This window comes from Leopardus geoffroyi, chromosome A1 (genome assembly GCF_018350155.1).
Source record: "Leopardus geoffroyi isolate Oge1 chromosome A1, O.geoffroyi_Oge1_pat1.0, whole genome shotgun sequence".
NCBI lineage: Eukaryota > Metazoa > Chordata > Mammalia > Carnivora > Felidae > Leopardus > Leopardus geoffroyi.
In genome coordinates, this window is record NC_059326.1 from 86,038,491 (window position 1) to 86,063,122 (window position 24,632).

General features: G+C 36.7%; 1 protein-coding gene across 1 annotated transcript; it reads left to right on the plus strand.

Moving 5' to 3' along the window:
* Positions 1-20,168: 20,168 nt before the first annotated feature.
* Positions 20,169-21,101, plus strand: LOC123598502 (olfactory receptor 2L8-like). The gene has a single exon (XM_045478786.1). The coding sequence runs from the start codon at positions 20,169-20,171 to the stop codon at positions 21,099-21,101; it is 933 nt and encodes a 310-aa protein (XP_045334742.1).
* The last annotated feature ends 3,531 nt before the right edge of the window (positions 21,102-24,632 follow it).

Consider the following 24,632-nt stretch of genomic DNA (forward strand, 5'->3'; position numbering starts at 1 on the left):
TCATTGTAATAAATCTGTATTCTTTCCTGTTTTTATCTATTTCGGTCCTCTCTTTTTTTTTGAGAAGCCTTGCCAGAGGTTTATGAATTTTGTTTATTTTTTCAAAGAACCAACGCTTGGTTTCATTGATGTGCTCTTTCGTTTTTGTTTTGTTTTGTTTTGTTTTGTTTTGTTTTTGTTTTCATTTTTGGAGTCTATATTATTTATTTCTGTTCTGATCTTTATTATTTCTCTTCTTCTGCTTCGTTTGGGGTGTCTTTGCTATGCTGGTTCTATTTCATCTAGGTGTGCTGTTATATTTTGTTTGGGATTATTCTTGTTTTGAGATAGGTCTCAGTTGAAATGTATTTTCCTCTCAGGACTGCCTTCGCTGCATCCCAAAGTGTTTTGATTGCTGTATTTTCATTTTCATATATATATATATATATATATATATATATATATATATATCTTCTATAACTGCCTATTTGCCTCATTCATTGTTTAGCAGGATGTTGTTTAACCTCCATGCATTTTAGGAGGTTTTCCAGACATTTTCCTGTGGTTGATTTCAAGTTTCATAGCATTGTGATCTGAAAGTGTGCATGGTATGATCTCAATTCTTTTATACTTATTGAGGGCTGTTTTGTGACCCATTATGTGATCTATCTTGAAGAATGTCCCATATGCATTCGAAAAGAAAATATATCCTGCTGTTTTGTGATGCAGAGTTCTAAATATATCTGTCAAGTCCATCTGGTCCAATGTATTCTTCAGAGCCTGTGTTTCTTTACTGATTCTCTTTCTAGGTGATCTATGCATTTCTGTAGGTGGAGTAGTAAAGTCCCCTGCAATTACCACATTCTTATCAATAAGGTTGCTTATGTTCGTGATTATTATATATATATATATATATATATATATATATATATATATATTTGGGTGCTACCAAATTTGGTGCATAGACATTTATAATTATTAACTCTTCCTGATGGATAGACCCTGTAATAATTATATAATGACCTCTTCATCTATTGTTACAACCTTTAAAGTCTAGTTTGTCTGATATAAGTATGGCTACTCCTGCTTTCTTTTGACTTCCCAGTAGCATGATATATAGTTTTCCATTCCCTCACTTTCAATCTGAAAGTCTAAAATGAGGTCTAATCATTAAGACCTCAATCAGGTCTAAAATGAGTATCTTGTAGACAGTAAATAGATGGGCCTTGTTTTTTGTTTTGTTTTTTTGTTTTTGTTTTTGTTTTTGTTTTTTATCTATTCTGATCCTATGCCTTTTGGTTGGAGCATTTAGTCCATTTACATTTAGTGTATTATTGATATATATGGGTTTAGAGTCATTGTGATATCTGTTGGTTTCATGTTTGTAGTGGTGTCTCTGGTACTTTGCGGTCCTTGCAACATTTCACTCACAGATCCTCCTTAGGATCTCTTTTAGGGCTGGATTAGCGGTATTGAATTCCTTAAATTTGTGTTTGTTTGGGAAAACTTTTATCTCTCCTTCTATTCTGAATGACAAGCTTGCTGGGTAAAGGATTCTTGGTTGCATTTTTTTTTCTGATCATCACATTGAAGATTTCCTGCTACTGCTTTCTAGCATGCCAAGTTTCAGTAGATAGGTCTGCTACTACACTTATGTCTCTACCTTTGCATGTTAAGGCCTGTTTAATCCTAGCTTCTTTCAGAATTCTCTCCTTATTTTTGGATTTTGCCAGTTTCACTATGATATGTCATGCAGGAGACCAATTCAAGTTACATCTGACAGGAGTTCTCTGTGCCTCTTGGATTTCAGTGCTTGTTTACTTCCCCAGATCTGGAAAGTTCTCAGTTATGATATGTTCAAGAAAACCTTCATCCCCTTTCTCTCTCTTCTTCTGGAATTCCTATGACATGGATATTGCTCAGTTTTATTGCATCACTTAGTTTTATAATTCTCCCCCTTGATCACCAATTTTTTTTAATCTCTCTTTTTCCCAGCTTCCTCTTTTTCCATAATTTTATTGTCTAATTCACTTATTCTCTCCTCTGCCTCTTCAATCCCTGCTGTGGCCACCTACATTTTATTTTGCACCTCATTTATAGCATTTTTTAATTCATCATGACAATTTTTTAGTTCCTTGATCTCTGCAGTAATAGATTCTCTGCCGTCTACTCTGCCTTTTTCATAATCTTACGAATATTATTCTAAATCTTTGTTCAGTTATATTGCTTAGATCTGTTTTGATTAATTTTTTATCTGTCACTTCTTCCTGGAATTTTTTTTGAGAGGAATTCTTCCATGTTGTCATTTTGGCTAGTTTTCTGTCCTTATGAGTTTTAAAAGCTTGTTATGTGCTCTGCACCTGTGAGCAGTCCTATATTAAATGGGGTCATACACTATCAAGGGCCTGGTCCTTCAGGAGGTGTTTGTCAGACAGTGTTACTTGTTCTCTGTTGTTGTGACTTTGGTTATTTTATTTCTCTACTCGTAGTGATGGTTTGAACCCTCTATGAAGTGTGCTTTATTTTTTTTTCCTAGAAGTAGCCCTGGAAAGGAAAACAAACACACAAACAAACAGGAAACAAAGGCATCCAACACACCAAAAAATAAAACAAATAAACAGACACACACATACACACACACACACACACACACAAAAGAACAAACAAATGAACAAAAACAATCCAAAAGCAAAAACGAGAAACACCAGCTACAAGTGAAGAACAGGGTAGAGGCAATGCTGATGGAAGAGCACATACAAAGAGAGAATTGACAGGGGTGGGGACAAAGAAGAAAAAAAAAAAGATTGAGCAGAGAGACTAAATGGCTTAAACTGGAGAGAGAGAGAAAGGAAAATAAAGAAGGAGGCAAGAAATAAAAAAAAAGTTACCCAGACAGAGAAACTATATGGCATGATTATTCCAGAGAGAAAGGAATGTACCAAAGGAGATCTAGAACATGTATCAAGAGAATGGATTACATATATTTGTTTAAACAAACCAATGACCAAAGTAACCAGCCTAGAGGAGGAAAGAAATAAGAAGGGAGAATATATCTAAATAACAAGAATTGCCCTGGAATTAATCTGGGCTATGCAGCATCACTGGCCTGAATGATGAAACCGTCTGGTTACACAACATCTATCTGGCTCCAGCAGATATGCAGTTACCCAGCAAGGAGGGGCCTGGTTTGGTGTAGGCTGGTCCCACCTCCACTCTGGTCCCTGAGGACTGATCCCTGAGGCCCCACCATGGTGGTGGTGGTGGTGGTGGGGAAATGGCGATACCCCAGTCTCTTCTCCAAAAGCCTGTGGACTCTGTTTGAGTTGTCCTCACTGTGCTGTGGGCACAGATGAGGTGGTCCTACTCACTCCACTGATTCCCCTGACCTGGCACTTTGCTAGGATTCAAAGTTCCACTCCCTGTGCTCTGGCACTGGGGAAGTGCCTCTCTGTGTGGCTTGATATGTGATACCAGCTGGCTTTGTCTGTGCTGCAGCACTTCAGGGAAGAATACCTTTTCCTACTGCAGACTGTGCTGCTGACGTTGCTGCCTAGTCAGGGGGTTGTGGACACAGGCAGGCCTTACCCTGTCCCACAGCACTCCAGGGAGGACTGCTCTCTCCTACTACAGACTGTGCTCCTGACCTATCACTGAACTGGGGGCTGCTTCCCCTCCTCCCTAGGGGCACAAATGGGGCAGTTGACCCTATTCAGAAGAAATTTCCACAGAGATGGAATCCCTCTCAGTCCCAGTCCGAGGTTTATCTTTTGTCCAGAAACAGTTCTGTGCTTCCCTAGCCACTCTTTCTCTTCCCTTTGTCTCTCTGCAAAAGGGGATCCCTCCCCTGCCATGCCAACATGGCCTGCATTCATCTGATGCAATCATCCACCTATAGCCCATCATGGATGTTCCTTGTGTCTCCCTTTTGGACTCATTCTCTTTTCCTCCCAGACTCTTGGAGTTCAAATTCCTTTGGCTTTAGCCCTTCTTTGTTTGAGAGATGTGGGAAGTACAGATCTCCCTACTTCTCCACTATGTTGGATAATCATGAAATTATTTTTGAAGTTTTTCTTTCCTATATTTTTCACATAGCTTGAGAAATACAGGTATTAACTCTTCCTTAAATGTTTGTTAAAATTGACCTATGAATCCATCTGGCCCTGGACTTTTGTTTTCTGGGAGTTTTCTGATTAATGAGTCAATTTCTTTGCTGATTATCTGTCTGTTCAAATTTTCTGTTTCTTCCTGTTTCTGTTTTGGTAGCTCATATGTTTCTAGGAATTTCTCCATTTTTTCAGATTACAAGATTTGTTGCAATATTTGTTGACATATATTTTTCATAATATTCTCTTATAATTGTTTGTATTTCTGTGGTGTTGGTTGTCAATTCTCCTCTTATTTGTGATTTTATTTATTTGGGTTCTTTGTCTTTTCATTCTGACAAGTTTGTCTGAGGGTTTATCAATTTTACTGATTTCTCAAACCACCAGCTCCTGGTTTAATTACTTTGTTAATTTTTCTTTGTTTGTTTCTATATCATTAGTTTCTGCTCTATTCCCTATTATTTCCTTAATTTTGCTGGCTTTGTGCTCTGTTTGCTCTTACTTTGCTAGCTAATTTAGGTAGAAGGTTAGGTTGTTCATTTGATATGTTTCTTGCTTCTTAGGGTGGGCATGTGCTGCTATATGCTTCCCCGTTAGGACTACTTTTGCTGCATACCAAAGATTTTGATCCATTGTGCTTTCATTTTCATTTGTTTCCATGCATATTTTTTTTAATTTCTTTTTTTAATTTACTGGATGACCCATTCATTGTTTAGTAGGATATTCTTCAACCTGCATGTATTTTTAGTCTTTCCATTTTTTTTTTCTTGTGGTTGACTTTGTGTTTCATAGCATTTTGGTCAGAAAGGGTTCATGGTATTATTTCATTCTTTTTATATATGTTGAGACCAGATTTGTGACATTCTAATATGGGATGTGTTCTGGAGAATGTCCAGTGTGCAGTTGGAAAGAATGCTTAATGTGCTCTTTTAGGATGGAGTGTTCTAAATATATCCGTTAAGTCCATTTGGTTCAGTGTGTAATTCAAATACTTTGTTTCCTTGTTGATTTTCTTTTTAGGTGATTTTTTCATTGTTGTAAGTGTGGTATTATTGTTTCATTACCAATTAGTTCCTTTATGTGTATTATTAATTGTTTTATTTATTTGGGTGTTATTATGTTAGAGGCATAAATATTTACAATTGTTATGTATTTTTGTTAGAAAGTCCCCTTTATTTTTTTAACTTTTTAATGTTTATGTATATTTGAGAAAGACAGAGAGACAGAGAGAGAGAATGAGCAGGGAAGGACAAAGAGAGAGGGAGAGAATCCCAAGCAGGGTGCACACTTGTCAGCACAAAACCTGATGCAGAACTCAAACACATGAAGCCTGAGATCATGACTTGAGACAAAATCAAGAGTTGGACACTCAATTGACTGAGTCACCCAGGAGTCCTTGAATTCTCCCCTTTATTATCATATATTGCCTTTTTTTCATCTCTTGTTACAGTCTTTCTTTCAAAGTCTAGTTTGTCATATGCAAGCATTGCTGCTCCAGCTTTTTTTGACATCCATTTGTGTGATAACTGTTTCTGCATCTCTTCACTTTCAATATGAAGTGACTTTAGGTATGAAATTTGTCTCTTGTTGGTAGTATATAGATGGGAATTCCATTTCCATCCATTCTGACACCCTATATCTTTTTATGGGAACTTTTTTTTTCCATTTACATTCAAAGTAACTATTGATGCCTACCTATTTATTTCCATTTTATTACTTCTCTTGTCATTGTTCTAGAGATTTTCTCTCATCTTTTATTGTCTTTTTCACTTTTGGTCTTTCCTTTAAACTCAAAGAGTTCCTTGTAGTATTTCTTGCAGGGCTGGTTTAGTGCTCATGAGCTCCATTGTTTTTTGTTTGCTGTGTAACTATCTTTCCTTCTTTCTGAGTGATGGCCTTGCTGGACAGATTATTTTTGGCTGCAGATATTTTTCATTCAGCACTTTTGAATATATCATACCACTCCCTCTAGCCTGCAATGTACTATTGAAAAAAATTCTTGCAACACTTAGGGTTTTTCATTGTAAGTTAAGGACTTCTTTTGTCTTTCTGTTCTTTAAAAACTTGTTTAATGTTGATTTTTGTGTGTGAGAGAGAAAGAGACAGAGTTTGAGTGGGGAAGGGGCAGAGGGAGAGACAGAGACACATAATCTGAAACAGGCTGCAGGAGCTGAGCTGTCAGCACAGAGACTGATGTGGGGCTCAAACACATAAGCCATGAGATCATGACTTGAGCTAAAGTCGGATGCTCAACTGACTAAGCCACCCAGGGACCCCTGTCTTGTTGCTTTTAAGATGTTTTCTTTATCACTATGTTTTGTAAATTTGATTTTAATATTTCTTGGAATTGACTGCTTTTGTTAATTTTGATGTGAGTTCTCTATACCTCCTGGATCTGGATGTCTCCTTACTTAGATTGGGAATGTTTTCAGTTGTTATTTCCTCAAATATATTTTCTTCCCTTTCATTTATTTCATCTTAATCTGGGACTCTTACAATAAGAATGTTTTTATGTTGATGGAGTCATTGTGTTCTCTAAGTCTATTCTCTTGCTCATATTTCTTTTTTTTCTCATTTATTCAACTTCATTTCTTTCCACCATGCTGTCTTCTAGGTCACTAATTCATTCCTCTGATACTTCTTGCCTGGCCTGCATTTCATGAAGCCTATTTCCAATTTAATTTAGCTTATTCTTCATTTCATGTAGTGTCTAGGTACTGGCAGTTCATGGAGTTTCTCTGGTGTGTGCTGCATACACTCTGTTGTTGTGTTTTGGCTACTCTATCCTTCAGGCCAGTCCTCTACAGAGACTCTCCTTGCCTGCTGTGGGCAGGTTTTGTTCTTTATCCAGAATGTTGAAAGTTTTAACTAGTTGTTCTCTGGTCTGCTTGTGAAATGAGAGCTGATACTACTCCACTGGAACTGAAGTCTTGCATAACCCTCTATTTGGGAGATTTGGTATTTGGTTTTGTGCTGGTCTTCTGGGGGAGAATCTTATCCCACTGGGACTGAAGCAATCTAAAGGAAGAAGGGCAGTCCCTCCAGAGGACAGGGAGTAGGGCTTTGTGTAAACAAGTTAGACAGCCAGTGAGTTGCTTCCCTCAGGTGGCTCTGTGTTTATGCTAAGAGGCAGAGATGGCGGAAGTGGCACCATCCAACTCTTTGTATCTGTGAATGCTTCCTCTCAGGAAATAACTCTGAGAAGAACAAAGATTCTCCCACTTTGTGGACCAGAGATTTTCAGATTGCTGTTTCCAACCTGTCTTCTTCTGATTGTTTTTTTAACTTCTCTCCTGGAGTAGAGTAGTTCCTCCAGAGCTCTAGCGAAGAAAACCCTGCTGATCCTTAAAACTGTAGTCTTGAAGACCTGCTTGTGGCAAGAACTGAAATAAATCATCCCATCTAGTTTTCCAAGTCAATATCCTTGGGAAAGTGTTCTTCTTTTGTGTTTGCCTATGTGCTCTACACTTTCTCTCTTGCTTTTATCACCAACCAGTCTCATTTCCCTCTGTAGCACCTATACTCTGTACTCTCCTAAACCATAACACAGCATGTCCTAGATTCTTCGATGTGTCCTTTTATCTCCTTTAAGTTGCTTAGTTTGCTTTGTTAGTCTTCAGCTTGACTTCTGGTGTATTTAAGTTGATATCATAAGTATCTACTTGTGCTTTTGGGACAAAATCAGAGTAAGGTCCTGCTATTCTGCTGTCATCATCCCAACATCTAAAAAACCACAAATCTTTGGAAATACTCACCTGCACTGAATAAAGTATTTTTTAAACATTATTTTTAGGTTAATACCACATTATTACCATCTATCACTATAATGCATCATTTCAACATACTGGGTAAAGAATCTGGATATTTAGTAGATATAAACAAAACATTTTAAGTATTCTTATTCTCTATTTTTTTAATGTTTATTTTATTTTTGACAGAGAGAGAGAGAGAGAGAAAGAGAGAGAGAGAGAGCGAGCGGGGGAGGGGCAGAGAGAGAGGGAGACACAGAATCTGAAGCAGGCTTCAGGCTCTGAACTGTCAGCACAGACAGAGCACGATGCGGGGCTCAAACTCTACAGACCATGAGATCATGATCTGAGTCGAAATCGGACGCTCAACTGACTGAGCCAACCAGGCACCCCATTTTTTAAGTATTCTTATTCTCTTACTGAATTTTCTCACACCATGTGATGTAAGCAGAGCATGAGCGGGGGAGGGGCAGAGAGAGACACACACAGAATCCGAAGCAAGCTCCAGGCTCTGAGCTGTCAGGACAGAGCCCGACTTGGGGCTCGAACTCACAGACTGTGAGATCATGACCTGAGCCGAAGTCGGACGCTCAACTGACTAGGCCACCCAGGCGCTCCAAATTCTTTATTTTTTTAATATTTATTTATATATCCTATTTTTAAATATTTATTTATTTATTTATTTATTTATTTATTTATTTCCTTATTTATTTATTGAGAGAGAGCAAGCAGGGGAGGGGCAAAGAGAGAGGGAGACAAGGAATCTGAAGTAGACTCCAGGCTTTGAACTGTCAGCACAGATCCTGTCATGGGGCTCGAACTCACAAACTGTGAGATCATGACCTGAGCTGAAGACAGAAGCTTAATCAACTAAGCCACACAGGTACCCCTCATTTGATAAATTTAGGTCTACTGGATGCACTGTTTTCTCCAATATTCTTTAGGTAATACAAAGTTTTCTGGTGAGTTATCTTCTGTGCTAAACACTACCAGTAATGAAATAGTTTCCATATTACATGTTTTTACTTTTACCACTATAGAGATTTCCAGAGTGAAAACCACACTATCACTGGATTCATTCTTCTGGGTCTGCTGAAATACACCCCAATTCACTTCTGTCTTTTTGACCTTACAACAATAATGTTTCTTTTCACACTAACTGGAAACAATCTCTCAATTCTCCTGATCCTGGTAGACCCCCATCTTCATATCCCTATGTATTTTTTTCCTTTGGCAGCTCTCTCTCATTGTCATCCTCTTCACAGCTGCCTTTGTCCTCAAGATGATGAATGATTACCTTCTGCATAAGACAGTCAAGTCTGCTAGTCACTATGGCACCCTGATCTTCCTGGGGTTGGCTCTGGGTGGGAGTGAGTGTATCCCCTTGGAACTCATGTCCTATGACTGACATGTTTCCATCTGCAATCATTTACACTATCTACTCCTCATGAACTGACCCCTCTGAAGGTTGATGGCTGTTAGCTCATGGAACAGTAGTACTTGCAATGCGTTGATACATACTGTCTACACCACGAGATTGCCCTTTTGTAGATTTAGAGAAATCAATCATTTATACTGTGAACTTCCTGTCATCTTGCATCTCTCCTGTGAGGATACCATGGCCTATGAGACTGGAGTTTTGATCAGCACCACTATTTTGCTTCTGATTTCATTTTCATTGGCCCTTGTCTCCTAATCACTCATTCTTGTCATCACCTAAATAGCTTCTGCTGAGTGTTGCATTAGAAATTAGGTGCTTCCCAGCAGTTTCCTTTTAGGGATTTAGAAATCATCCTTTGAGAATCTACTAACAGGAATAGAAACCCTCAGGCTTGATATTTTCTTATGTGAATCATAAGCTTGAGTAGCTCTGTCAATAATGGTATCATTGATTGTTGCTGTTGTCTTCCATGTTAAATTAATAGTGTGAATTGAAAAATGGCCACCAATTAGCCTAATACTTTTTGATTGAAAAATTTAGGTAAAGTAAACATTCATCGGGTTACTGTTTTAGTTTTAGGATTAGCCATTTAGGATTAGCCATTTAGGATTTAGCCATTTTAGGATTTAAAGGTAGGTAGAGTAATCCTGAAAAGCCATGTTATTTAAGGCAACCAAGAAAAAGGTGTGGAAAACCATATTAATTCTCTGAGTTACTTGCTGGGGATACATGTTCTGAAATATGTATTAACTAGTGTCGTGGATTTTTAGATTGCAGAGCAGTCAGACATTTTAGAAATATATATATATATATATATATATATATATATATATATAGCCATGCCTCTAACTCTGTGATCTTTATATGAGGTTTTTAAATTCATGACACAAAGCCTATACCATAGCAGGACAAATAAGGACTTGGACTGTGACATAAATATTCTTATGTCTCTACATTCACTGATTATCACCTCTTCTAGAGGTTCTAATAAAATATGCAGAATATGAAATAGCAAGCCCCAAGAACAACAGGTTAATTTTGCAAAACCTTCTAAACTGACCATAATGGTATAAATTAGCAAATATTGGTAATCAAAAAACATATCTATGATCTCTCTAGTTTACCTTAGTGACAAAGAGTACCAGAGATCAATTCATGATTCAAAAAAAAAGTGTTTAATGTTATTGTTTTTTTTTTTTTTGAGAGAGAGAGAGAGTGAGAGAGAGAGAATGAGTTGGAGAGGGGCAGAGGGAGTGGGAGTCACAGAAACTGAGGTAAGCTCCGGCTCTGAGCTGTCAGCGCAGAGCCCATTGTAGGACTATAACCCAGAAACTGTGAGATCATGACCTGAGCTGAAGTCGGAGGCTTAATCAAGTGAGCCATCCAAGCGCAGTCAACTTATGATTTTACCACTTTCTAATACAATTAGATTGAATGATTTGTTTAATCTTAGTGTGCCATTTTTCCCATTTGTAATTTCTAACAAAATAATATTAGTCTCACAATGGCATTATGAGAATTTAAATAAAATTTCCTCTAAAACTGGTTATTTATGAATTTTCTCTGCTTCTCTCTGTTTATGAACCTCTACTCATCTGTTCATTTACATTTACAAATATATTTTATTTATGTTCTTTTTTGATATTTATTTATTTTTTAGAGAGAGGAGGGTAGGAGAGGTAGAGAAAGAGTGAGACAGAGGATCTGAAACAGCCTCTGTGCTGAGAGCGGAAAGCCCCATGCGGGGTTCTAACTTACAAACTATGAGATCATGTCCTGAGATGAAATCGGACCCTTAACTGACTAAGCTACCCAGGCTTCCCTATAGATATATTTTAAAATAAACAAAATTGAATAAAATTACAAAAGAAACAAAATTGAATAAAACATTCCATATCTTTATTAACTTCTTTTATGTAGATACAAGATCATTCTTCATTAATAGTAATTCTTTACATTTAGTTGATATATTTTATATTATATTCACCATATGTACCAAAGACAGTGCTTAACAAATACTTATGTATTCTTTTTTATTTCCCAGCTTCTGTGGTATTTAAGTTATACCCATGTGATTGCCTTTTTAGAAAATAGGTTGAACGCCAAAAAATAAAGTATCATTTCCAGCCAGCCATCTTTCATGGAGACTCTTTCATGGAGATAGTGGCAGTCACATGATCCAGAAGGACATACCTGAAGAGAGAGAGAGAGAGAGAGAGAGAGAGAGAAGTTAACCCATCCATGTCACAGTGTCTCACCAAATACAAGAAAACTTTGTTATTTTAAGATACTAAAGTTGCTTATTGTTGTAGCTAACTTTGATTGCCCTACTGTACTATGGGAATGTGTCCTAATAATTTGCTAACTTGTGACAGGAATGATTCACCATGATGCCAAGTTTTGTGATATGCTTAAAATATGTAGTGATGTTAATGATTGCTTTATTTCACCTTGTAAAAATTATATGTGCAGCATATTTTGCATATATTTAGAAGAATGATAATTCCTAGAACAATTCAATGTATTTCAAAATTATATAAATATCTTAAGTAACATGAATTTTCTTTAAATTAAATATTTTAAGACTATTTTTCCAGATTTTCTTTTGAAAATCTAAACTGGAACTCAAGGATGATATAAGAATGACTTAACTTGCCCATATGTGAAGAAATATAGTATTTCTATATTTGAATCAACTATTTGGAAATAGCACAGGTAATTATAGCTTTAGTAGATGTTTTAAGATTATCCAGGTTTCAATTTACATTGTGTTCATTCTGATTTCATTTCTATTTTACTGCTTGAATTCACCACTGCCATATATTGAAATACTACTTGACTTCTTTTGAATTCATCTTGTTGTATGAGAACCTACTTCTATTCACAGAAGAAAAAAAATATAAAAAAGTAAAATTACCATTTTAAGGGACTGAAGAATTTCTATATTTACAACTTATTGGTCCAAGGTTATACTCTGCCAAATAGGAATTTTGTTTTTTCCTCTTTCTTCCTGAACTCGGGAAGATAAACTTCTTTGGACATATTGATCTTAATTGTTATCATGAGTTTGACTTTGATGCATCTCTATCTTGCCCTCATATTCAGCTTTGAAAGCACAGGTCATGCATTGTGGAGAATAAGAAGGAAGGTCTTGACATCTCTTCCCACCTGCTGCCTTAACTTCCACCTTGGGCTTAACTGGCATCAGGTGTATTCCAAATTCAGCCTTATCCTCCATCCACTGTCTGCTCCATTTGCCAGCCAAGCTGTTCTATAGCCCTGTGCCATGTTCAGTTGGTTACTGGGGACATACAGCCGTCCTAATCTGTCCACCATCCTACAGCCTCCCCATGCACTGGCCATTCTCTAGGGATGATTCTGCTCTCAGTTGCAGGCCACATGCTTCCATAGTTTAGTATCTCCAACTATCCAGAGGGTGCCACTTATCTCAGATCTCCAATAACTATACTTAAGACCACCAAGGGTCATTTTAAAGCAGAGTGTAAAATGTCTTCTTTGTAAAATTTATTCTAACTTCCTTCCATAGGTCAAATGAAAGTTCTCAACAACTTTTTCATCATAGACAGTTTTTTGTTCTCTAAGGAATATAGAAGACACACTGGACTCTGTTTCTTCAAGACTTTTTTTTTTTTAATATGAAAATCAAGTGTTTAATCATTTCAAAAAATACTCTGTCCAACTACCTTGGATTGCAAATTTGATGCACTTTGCCATTGAGATAATTTTTTTTGCCAAAAACTTTTTTTTTTCAACGTTTTATTTATTTTTGGGACAGAGAGAGACAGAGCATGAATGGGGGAGGGGCAGAGAGAGAGGGAGACACAGAATCGGAAACAGGCTCCAGGCTCTGAGCCATCAGCCCAGAGCCTGACGCGGGGCTCGAACTCATGGACCGCGAGATCGTGACCTGGCTGAAGTCGGACGCTTAACCGACTGCGCCACCCAGGCGCCCCTGCCAAAAACTTTTAAATACTTTCTTTTTCATACTTTTGCTAAGATAATCAATATTATCTTAATTTTATTGTTTGAAACATGTAAACACTAAGAACAGGTAGGTATTATTTGGGTTAAAAGTTTTATTACATATGGTTTCAAAATATCACAAACTACAGTGAATAATATATCCTCTGTGGTAATACCTATGTTATTTTTATCTGGTGTTTACAACAGAATGCAAAATAAAACCTTGATAATGTATAATCACTTTATTACTAAATGTTTATACATTTGAACCACCTAAACGTCTGCTATTTTTGAGAGATAACACCCAAATTGTGTGGAAGATTAAAAATGAGAAGATCAAGAAATACATTCAAATAAATTTTACATGTAACATAAGCTAATTGAATAAATAAACTTAGTTTAATAAACTTAGGCATGTTAATATGCATGATATTCTTTCATAATATCATGCATGTTATGTTGCTTTAGATTATGTTTCTTCAGTTAAAATCATCCAATTTAAATAATTTTGAATAATTAGATATTCTGGTCAATTTAATGAAACCAAGAAAATTAATTAATATGTCTGGGTACAATATAACTATATACTTACTGGATATTAGTATACAAAATACAGAAATAGAGAAAAATGTAATGACATGATTTTTTAAATAATAATAAATGTTAAAATAAATACCATTTAGCTTTTCCCCCAAGAACTGGAAGTGACAAAATTCCATGAAAAGATCTGGGAAGTTTTCAAAACCGTTCCCCCTGCATTATTTCTGACTCTGTCTCTATTGTCCTAGTCTCAGGAGCATTGCCAAATGAACACAACCAAAACAAGACATATTAAGACTCACCTCCAAGTATAGAAGCCTAGAGACATCATTGCAGATGCGTTTCCATGGGTGTACCTGACATGTTAAGTACTGAATTGAGAGGTGAGTTTGTAAATTTTTACAGAAATTGTACTTATGGAAATTTACTCAGCAAATGCATGTGGCCCTACCCAGAAGTTAGAAAGACAGTGACATACGGGTTCTAATTTGTGTTTTTATTGAGAAACATGAAAATTCGGTAGGAAGATTTTGAATACACCTAATAAAGAATTGCTCTGTGTTAAGCACTGCGATAAGTCACTCATAAATTCACATCTTATTAATTAACAAACTTCAAAAAGATAATTATATTTGGACTCTAATGTATATATAATTGCTGTATACATAATTTAGAATATAAAATTAAAAGAACCAGATGGGTACTTGTGAATTTTTTGCAATTTTTTAAATGCTCATTTATTTTTGAGAGAGAGGGAAAGTGAGAGGGATAGAGAGTGAGCACGTGAGGGGCAGAGAGAGAGAGAGAGAGAGAGACAGAATCTGGAACAGGCTCAGAGCCTGACTTGGAGCTCAAACTCAGGAACCCTAATATGACCTGAGCTGAAGTCAGATGCTTCATTGGCTGAGCTACCCAGGCACCCTGATAATTGTGAATTTCATAAAAACAAAGTTCTGGGGCTCCTTGGTGACTCAGGGGTTTAAGCATCACACTCTTGATTTCAGCTCAGGTCATAATCACACAGTCCAATGAGATAGAGCCCTTCTTTAGACTTTGCACTAACAGTGTGGAGCCTGCTTGGGATTCTTTTTCTGCTCCCCTGTCCCCTCACATGCTCTCATTCTCTCTCTCTCAAAATAAATAAACATGAAAAATACTAAATAAAATTTAGAGACAATGATGTTTATACATAAAATATGCATTATCTTCAATTCTGGGGAGAACTTTTGTGATCATAATCTATCCTAGTGAAAAATGGTGGAATGGTTGATATTATATATAAATTTCTTACCTGAATTATGGGGGATAAGACACAGCCCTACGCTCAAGGCTGCACATTCATGAAATATAGATACTTGCTATATAGCATCCATATAGGTGATGGATGCTAAAGAAAATTATAAGTGAACTAGAAGAGAATGGCAAATGACAGAAAATGTCTCTATCCTGAGTTGACCAAATAAATTTATATAACAGGATATATTTAAGAGATAATGAAAATAGGGGGCACCTGGGGGAGTCAGTCAGTTAAGCTTCTGACTCCAGCTCAGATCATGATCTCAAGGTTCCTGAGTTTGAGCCCCACATTGGGCTCTGTGCTAATAGCTCAGAGCCTGGAGCCTGCTTCATACTCTGCCTCAATTTCTCTCTGTCCCTCCCTGACTCGCACACTATCTCCCTGTCTCAAAAATAAATAAACATTAAAAATTTTCAAAAAAAAAGACAATTAAAATATAAGTAAGATTTAACGCATCAGAAAACTCAGGGAAGGGAACTCCAGGACTGTGGGAAAGGTATTTTTGAATGGTATAATATGGCTAGAGCCTGATGCAGAATCTCTAACATGGAGCAAAGGTGACAGCAAAAGTGAGCATGTTTGTAATGTGACACTTTCACATGGATATTCTACTCTAGGCAGTGAAGATGTTCACATGTAGGCACCTGATATGATTATAAACATTTTAGTTCCATTTTTAATTACCCTTTTCTCATCGTGGTTGATGCTGCCATTTGGACAGTCAGTTAAGACACCGAGTTCAGAGTGAGACCACAGGTGGTGCCACAGCTGATTACATTTTACACAACAATGTTAGGCAGAGTGCCTGTGGAACAAGTGCAGGGAACAGTGTTGTGTTGGATTTGTTTTCAGAGCATATTTACAGACATGATAGCTAACTTGGAAGAGAGATAAGGGTCAGACTGAGACTTGCTGAAATAGGCTTGTTCAGTGTCCACTCTTGTGAGAACTGAATTCAACTGGGATGCACAGATGATCTGCTGTCAAGTCCTCAATAAATAAACTAGGGTGTGTTGTTTCTTCCATGTGATTTTGCCAGCGGGATGGTGGGGGGGTAGTATTTACAAGGTTTTACCAAGTATGGTAAATACCAAGTATTTACAAGGCTTTACCTAGTGCTGACTGTTGTTCTTTTGCCTTGTGCATCACGAAAGCTGTAGTGCAATTGGCATAATGGTCGTTGCATGGACAAGCTGGCAGTGCATTTTGAGAGTCAAATGGGAATATAAAGAAACAAAAATGAAAAAAAAAAAGAATTAAAAACATGGGGAGCCTGGGTGGGTCAGCTGGTTAAGCGTCCAAATTCTTAGACTTCACCTTAGGGCATGATCATGTGGTTTGTGAGTTCGAGCCTGGCACCAGGCTCTGGGCTGACAGCTCTAAGCCTGGAGGCTGCATGGGATTCTGTGTCTCCCTCTCTCTCTCTGTCCTTCCCCAGCTCTCTATCTCTCTCTTTCTCTCTCTCTCTTAAAAATATACTTAAAAAAAGAAATCATTGTATAATCTTAGTAGATGATGAGTGTCAAATGAAGAAAATAAAGATGGAAAAGATGATCAAATCTACCATTAATTTAGAGTTTTTCAACTTCAGCAAAACTAATATTCTGGGGAAAATTTTGTGATCTGTGAGTAACCTGTACATTGTAGAATATTTAGCAGCATCTACTAGATGCCAGTATAACTCCCCAGTAGTGATAAACAAAACCATCTCTAGACATTGCATGATATCCCTTGGGTAAGAGGAGAAGGTAGATTCACACCACCGACTGTTAGTATCACTGCATTAATGATAAATTATAAGTCAAATGTACTGATAAGTAAATTATAAGCAAATGAACTGATAGAAGTAACCATCACTTCATTTAATTTTTACGCTTGCTTGATTTTTAAGTTGCAAGCTCACAGAGTTGAATTTACCTGTTCAGTGTCAAATTATTTACAAGTGGCAGGCATAGAAATAATGGAAAGGTCAGACATCAAATTCTATACAATTTACTTGTGAAATGTAACACCATCAACTCAACCTGAAAAACAATACAAAGAATGTGTACATTTTCATGATCTGTGTGTGTGCACACATGTGTATAATTCTTTGATTCAAATTAATTTCAATTTATGCAGTTTTATGGAAACACACAAATATACATTCCCAATTTCTTTTGTAGCTATTGAAAATGTAATTTGTTTAAATAATAAATGAGATACTTAAATGTTGAAATCATTCAAAGGATACAAAGTATTAAAGTATTAAGTTTCCTTTGCTTCTGCTACCTTGTGTTTGACTGAATTAACCTTTGGCAGAACCAGGGAGCTCACAGAGTATTACATACATGGGTGTGTGATTAGACACTGTAAGGGAGGCAACATGTCTGTTACCTGTACAGGATATTTGGCTGGTTAGATTCCTTAAAAGATTTCCTAAAGCGCAAAGGATTTCTATAATTTATCCTTCTGTAGCAGGCTAACTTTTGGTAAGGATATTGCTGGCCTGAAAATTCATTGGAGAAAAGAAGGGAAGCACAATTTTGAAATACTATTGACTTTGAGATAGACCTCTGCATACTGAATAGGGGACACAAATTCTAGACACAGCTATACATTGGTTGCTATGTTCTTAAAGAAATTACTGTAAGTATTTGGATCTTAATTAATTTATTTTTTTTATCTGTGTGACAATAGGACCACATTTTAAAATTCTGTACCAACAATAAATACATGAACTTTAAAATTGAGTCCCATTTGGGGCGCCTGGGTGGCGCAGTCGGTTAAGCGTCCGACTTCAGCCAGGTCACGATCTCGCAGTCCGGGAGTTCGAGCCCCGCGTCAGGCTCTGGGCTGATGGCTCAGAGCCTGGAGCCTGTTTCCCATTCTGTGTCTCCCTCTCTCTCTGCCCCTCCCCCGTTCATGCTCTGTCTCTCTCTGTCCCAAAAATAAATAAATGTTGACAAAAAAAAAAAAAAATTTAAAATTGAGTCCCATTTTCTCAGTATTTTAATTTCAAACTTCTGAAGAAAAGGATAGGAAAAGAAACTAATGCAAGGAGAGTAACAGAAATGCAATATAATAGCCACTTTCAAATTTGCAAAGCAACAAAAAGAATATGTGTATCTGCAACCTGACTTACAGACAACATGAGTGTTCTTTCGTGAACATGTTTTTAGACTGTAACACTTTTTGATTGAAAGAAACTATGGCTTACACTTCATTTAAAAGTCCTGTGATATTATTTATTGCTAAATGATATTGTGAGGCCTCTCTTCTTCCATTTAGTAGAGACCAAGTGTGAGCTGTTTTGTTGCAGGGAGCCAGTGAGAATACAGGAAGAGCAGGAGGACAGAGGAAACATGTTTCTAAGGAGAAAATGTAAAATGTGTGACTTTAATCTCAAAACCAATTTTATTTGAGCACAAAATAATTTATTAGAGACATTTGCCATCATATACTGCCTAGTAGACATAGACAATTCTTGTTTAAATAGCTACTTTACTGGAAGTTTGGGATGGCTAACGTGAGCAATTCTTTGTGATTCCTTGCTTTTCATAAGGTACAGGATAAACTATATCTTTTTAGCTCATGATAAGTTACTCAAGTTCTGTGAATGTCATTTATTTTAAAAATTTTAATGTTTTTATTTATTTATTTTTGACAGAGAGACAGAGAGCAAGTAGGGGAGGATCAGAGAGAGAGGGAGACACAGAATCTGAAGCAGGCTCCAGACTCTGAGCTGTCAGCATAGAGCCTGACACAGGGCTCAAACTCACAGACCTTTAGGTCATGACCTGAGTTGAAGTTGGACTCTTAACTGACTGAGCCGCCCAGGCACCCCATGATGCTTATTTTACAATTGCGGGTGATGATACCAGCCTCAGAATTTTGTTTCGAATTAGCATAATTTCTTATACCTGTCCAGGATGTTAGTGAAATGGAAAATAACGGTTACATCTGAGTCTTCCCTTCAACTTATAGAAATGGCCCAGGAGCAAAATATTATATTTCTCTCATCCACTATGTCACTTCAGACAAATATTGTCATTGTTGTCAGTAGAAGAAGACAGCCAACATTTTCAATGTTGTGCAGTAAGATTAATCCAATGCTTACGTGTCAAAGTTGCAAGGGAATTGGAAGTAATCAATATAGGTCAGAGTTTTGTAAATGGACTATGCATAGTGACTATGCATTAGTGACTAGAAGCAGAATAAATGGGTAAAAAGTAATCTAATTGAGGATTCTTTATGCATTCAAAAATTGTCTACTTTGTCAAAATTAAAATAAACTTCTAGTGGTTATGAATGAATTCCTGCTGGGGAGATCTTTAATTTTAATAAAGTCCTAGTCTAGGGGCGCCTGGGTGGCGCAGTCGGTTAAGCGTCCGACTTCAGCCAGGTCACGATCTCGCGGTCCGTGAGTTCGAGCCCCGCGTCGGGCTCTGGGCTGATGGCTCGGAGCCTGGAGCCTGTTTCCGATTCTGTGTCTCCCTCTCTCTCTGCCCCTCCCCCGTTCATGCTCTGTCTCTCTCTGTCCCAAAAATAAATAAACATTGAAAAAAAAAATTAAAAAAAAAATAAAAAATAAAAAATAAAGTCCTAGTCTAAAGAGTATAAAATAAATACACATGAGCCAAACCCATATTAATTAAATTATTAGTCAACTTGTGGTTAGTCTTGGCAATAAGATTTATGCTTAACTCAAATTAAGCTTTAATATTTTAGATATGTGAATTTATGAAGAGCATAAATTACTCATATCACATTTATGTATATGATATATGATCATATCACATATATGATATGTATAAATACACGGTGGGTATTTATATTTGATTTTTATTATTTCATAGATTCTTTTCAGAAGAATTTGAATGCATATGCTTATCACCTTGCCTTGTGACTTTGTGAAACAACATAGAACTTCTTTCTCAAAGTAAGAAATGTTGATTATTTATTTAAGGAACTAGATATTTCATAAAAACTTCAGAATTAGACTAAAATAGTTTGGATAAAATGTAAAAACTCACATTTCTTTATTTTTCACACATGAGTTTTTCTTTTTCTTCAGGAAAACCAATGAATAGAAAATGGAAAATAACAACCAAACATTAACAGGCTTCCTTTTATTGGGGTTGTTTCCACCATCAAGAATTGGGTTGTTTCTTTCCATTCTCATTGTTATCATTTTCCTAATGGCTCTTTTTGGAAACCTGTCCATGTTTCTCCTCATCCTCCTGGACACCCATCTCCACACACCCATGTATTTTCTACTTAGTCAGCTCTCTCTCATGGACCTGAACTACATCTCCACCATCGTCCCCAAGATGGCATCCAATTATCTCTTTGGAAACAGGTCTATCTCCTTTATTGAGTGTGGGGTACAGAGCTTCTTCTTCTTGACTTTAGCAGGTGCAGAAGGGTTACTATTGGCCTCTATGGCCTATGATCGCTATTTGGCTATTTGCTTTCCTCTTCATTATCCCATTCGTATGAGCAAAAAAGTGTGTGTGTTGATGATAACAGGATCTTGGATAATGGGCTCAATCAACTCCTGTGCCCACACTGTATATGCCCTCCATATCCCTTATTGTCGATCCAGGTCCATCAACCATTTCTTCTGTGATGTCCCGGCCATGCTGACTCTGGCTTGCATGGACACCTGGGTCTATGAGTACACAGTATTTGTGAGCACCACACTCTTGATTGCATTTCCTTTCATTGGCATTGCATGTTCTTATGGCCGAGTCCTCCATGCCATCTGCCACATGCACTCAACAGAAGGAAGGAAGAAGGCCTATTCTACCTGCAGCACACACCTCACTGTGGTGACTTTCTACTATGCACCCTTTGCTTACACTTATCTACGCCCAAGATCGCTGAGATCTCCAACAGAGGACAAGATTCTTGCTGTCTTCTACACCATCCTGACCCCAATGCTCAACCCCATCATTTATAGCCTGAGAAACAAGGAGGTGATGGGAGCCCTGAGAAGAGTGATTCAGAGGATCTGCTCTGTATAAGTTTAGAAAAAGTTCTCTTTAATCCGGCTGTCTTAAAATTCCATCATTTTCATCTTTTACAACTCATTAAAACAATACCATTCCAAGATTGAAGACAAAGGTTATATTAATCTAGAAAATTAAGATAATTGAGATTTGACAAAATAATTTTATATTCTCACTGCTTTTTTTGTTTGTTTTCTTTGTGGTAATTTTTCAATAAATAGAAAGAACATACATTTTCTCTTAACCTGTGGGTAATAAGAATTTATTAATACATTGAAATGATTATGAAACAGTCCAAAATGATAGTATTAGTCATTATACTAATTCTTATATACTTATATCTTCCTAAATGGCTAAAATAGGAAGACAAGAGATAAAAGTATAACATCCCAGGTTTCTTTGAAATCAAACACACACCCCCACACACACATATATATAATATATATATATGATCCTTCTGTTTCCTTATTTTTGGGGGAAGTGATAGGTATAGAGATTGGGCAAAGAACTCTGTATGGAATTAGACATTCTCAGACCACTGAGGAGGAAATACAAGTTTATATATTTTATGAGAAGGGCACTGGAAGTAACTAGATGCATCCTAAGAAAGTAATTTATAACAGGTATACATGATCAGAATAATTAATTGTGATCAGGAAAATGAAAAATAGACTATGGGATAATGAGAGCCATTTTCTAAAAAGATTGATGGGAGTTATATGCTGTTTAGTGCAGATTAATCAGTCTGAGCCACTCCCGTTATCCTTCAAAACACTCAAATTTCACAGCCCCCAAAGCCACTAATTCCATTTCATAGGATGATTTCTGTTAGCAGCATTTCATTATATATTCCCCCCGAAATGAACAAAGATTCCCATTTACCTGCATCCTTACCAACATGTTATTCCCTGTATTTTTGAAAATAGCTATTCTTAATGAGTAAGGTGATATCTCATTGTGGCTTTTATTTCCTTTTCCCTGATTGTTTATGACGTTGATCATCCTTTTATTATTTTTTTCTTTCTTTATCTTTTTGTCCATCTGTATGTCTTCTTTGGAAAACAATGTCTATTCATGTCTTCTGTCCGTTTTGTAATCATTTTTTGTGCTATTGAAATTGTGTCTTCTTTATCTATTTTGAATACTAGCCTCCCTTATTATACATATCACTTAAAAGTATATTTTCCTATTCAGTAGTTTGTCTTCTAATTTTGTTGATGATTCTTTTTGCTGTGCATATTTTTAGTTTGGTATAGCCCAACTTATTTTCACTTTTCTTCTTTTTGCCTTTTGTGTAATATTTAAAAATAATAAGTATTATGAATATCTGTGTCAGGAAGTTAACCACCTGTTTTTTCTGGAAGTTTTATGTTGTCAATTCTTACATTTGTCTTCAATCCCTTTTAAAATGATTTTTGTGTAGGGTTTATGATAATGGCTTGCATGTGGCCACATAGTTTTCTGACTGGAAAATGCATAGCATTTACACTTACTGAATACACTGTTCTCTCACCATAGTATATTATTGGCTTATTTCTTGTAAATTAGCTAACCATATATTCATGGATTTATTTCTGGTCTGGGTTTCCTTACTCTTCCTTATCCTTTAGAATACACTGAATGCCGTAGCACAATGCAATGCACACTGTTTTTGTGTCTCCTGGAGAAGTATGCTTCTACACCTCCTCCGCACTGTTTAGGAAGCACAGGGTATTTTACGTTGCTTCATTATCAGAGTCTTATGAGCTGTTAGGGAATCATTACTTCTCTGAGTAAACTCACAGCCATTGCTGTATGTCTACCATCAAGTGTTCACCCATGGTCATTGTGGTTTCCTAAGGATAATTTTGCCCTGAGATCCCACCAACAGGTTCCATTATACCCCACAATCAAGTTCTTGTGAATTTCTTTCTTTTTTTAATTTTTAAAATAAATTTACATCCAAATGAGTTGGCATGTAGTGAAACAATGATTTCAGGAGTAGATCCCTTAGTGCCCCTTACCCATTTAGCCCATCCTCCCTCCCACAACCCCTCCAGTAACCCTCAGTTTGTTCTCCATATTTATGAGTCTCTTCTGTTTTTTCCCCCCCCGTTTATATTTTATTTTTGTTTCCCTTCCCTTATGTTCATCTGTTTTGTCTCTTAAAGTCCTCATATGACTGAAGTCATACGATTTTTGTCTTTCTCTGACTGACTAAGTTCACTTAGCATCATACCCTCCAGTTCCATCCACATAGTTGCAAATGGCAAGATTTCATTCTTTTTGATTGCCGAGTAATACTCCATTGTATATATATACCACATCTTCTATATCCATTCACCCATCAATGGACATTTGGGCTCTTTCCATACTTTGGCTATTGTTGATAGTGCTGCTATAAACATGGGGGTGTATGTGTCCCTTCAAAACAGCACACCTGTGTCCCATGGATAAATGCCTAGTAGTGCAATTATGGGGTCAGGGGTAGTTCTATTTTTAGTTTTTTGAGGAACCTCCATACTGTTTTCCAGAGTGGCTGCATCACTTTACATTCCCACCAACAATGCAAAAGAGATCCTCTTTATCCGCATCCTCGCCCAACATCTGTTGTTGCCTGGGTTGTTAATGTTAGCCATTCTGACAGGTGTGAGGTGGTATCTCATTGTGGTTTTCATTTGTATTTCCCTGATGATGAGTGATTTTGAGAATTGCTAACGTAAATCTTCAAATATAGTAGGTAGTTCTGAGGCATGAACTAAGAATCAAGTGACATTTATTCCTGGTTTGCAAGGGTGGTTCAATATTCACAGATCAATCAATATGATACACCACACTAATAAAAGAAAGAATAAGAACCATATGATCATTTCAATAAATGCAGAAAAAAACATTTGACAAAAGCAACATCCATTCATGATAAAAAAGAAAAAAAAAGTATGGTTAGAGGGAACATTCTTCAATATACATAATACCCACAGTTAATATCACCCCCAATGGGGAAAAACAGAGCTTTTCCTCTATAGTCAGGAATAAGATAAGGGTGTTTACTTTCATCACTTTATTTAGCATAGTAGTGGAACTCCTTGCCACAGCAATGAGACAAGACAAAGGAGTAAAAGACATCTAAATCTGCAGGAAAGAAGTAAAACTTTTCCTATTTGTACATTACACGATACCCTATATAGAAAACTGAAAGACCCACCAAAACATTGCTAGAAGTGACACACCAGTCTAGTAAAGTCCCAGGATAAAAAAAAAATCAATGTACATAAATCTTGTATTCCTATACAACAATAGTGAGGTAGCAGAAAGAGAAATCAAGGAATTTATCCCACTTACAATTGAACCAAAAACCATAAGATATCTAGGAATTAATCTAATTAATGTGTTAAAAGACCTGTACTCTGAAAACTATAAAACATTGATAAAAGAAATTGAGGATGACACAAAAAATGGAAGACATTCCAGGCTTATGGACTGGAAGAACAAACATTGTTAAAATGTCTCTACTACCCAAAAAATCTACACATTTAATGTAATCCAAGTCAGATTACCACCAGCATT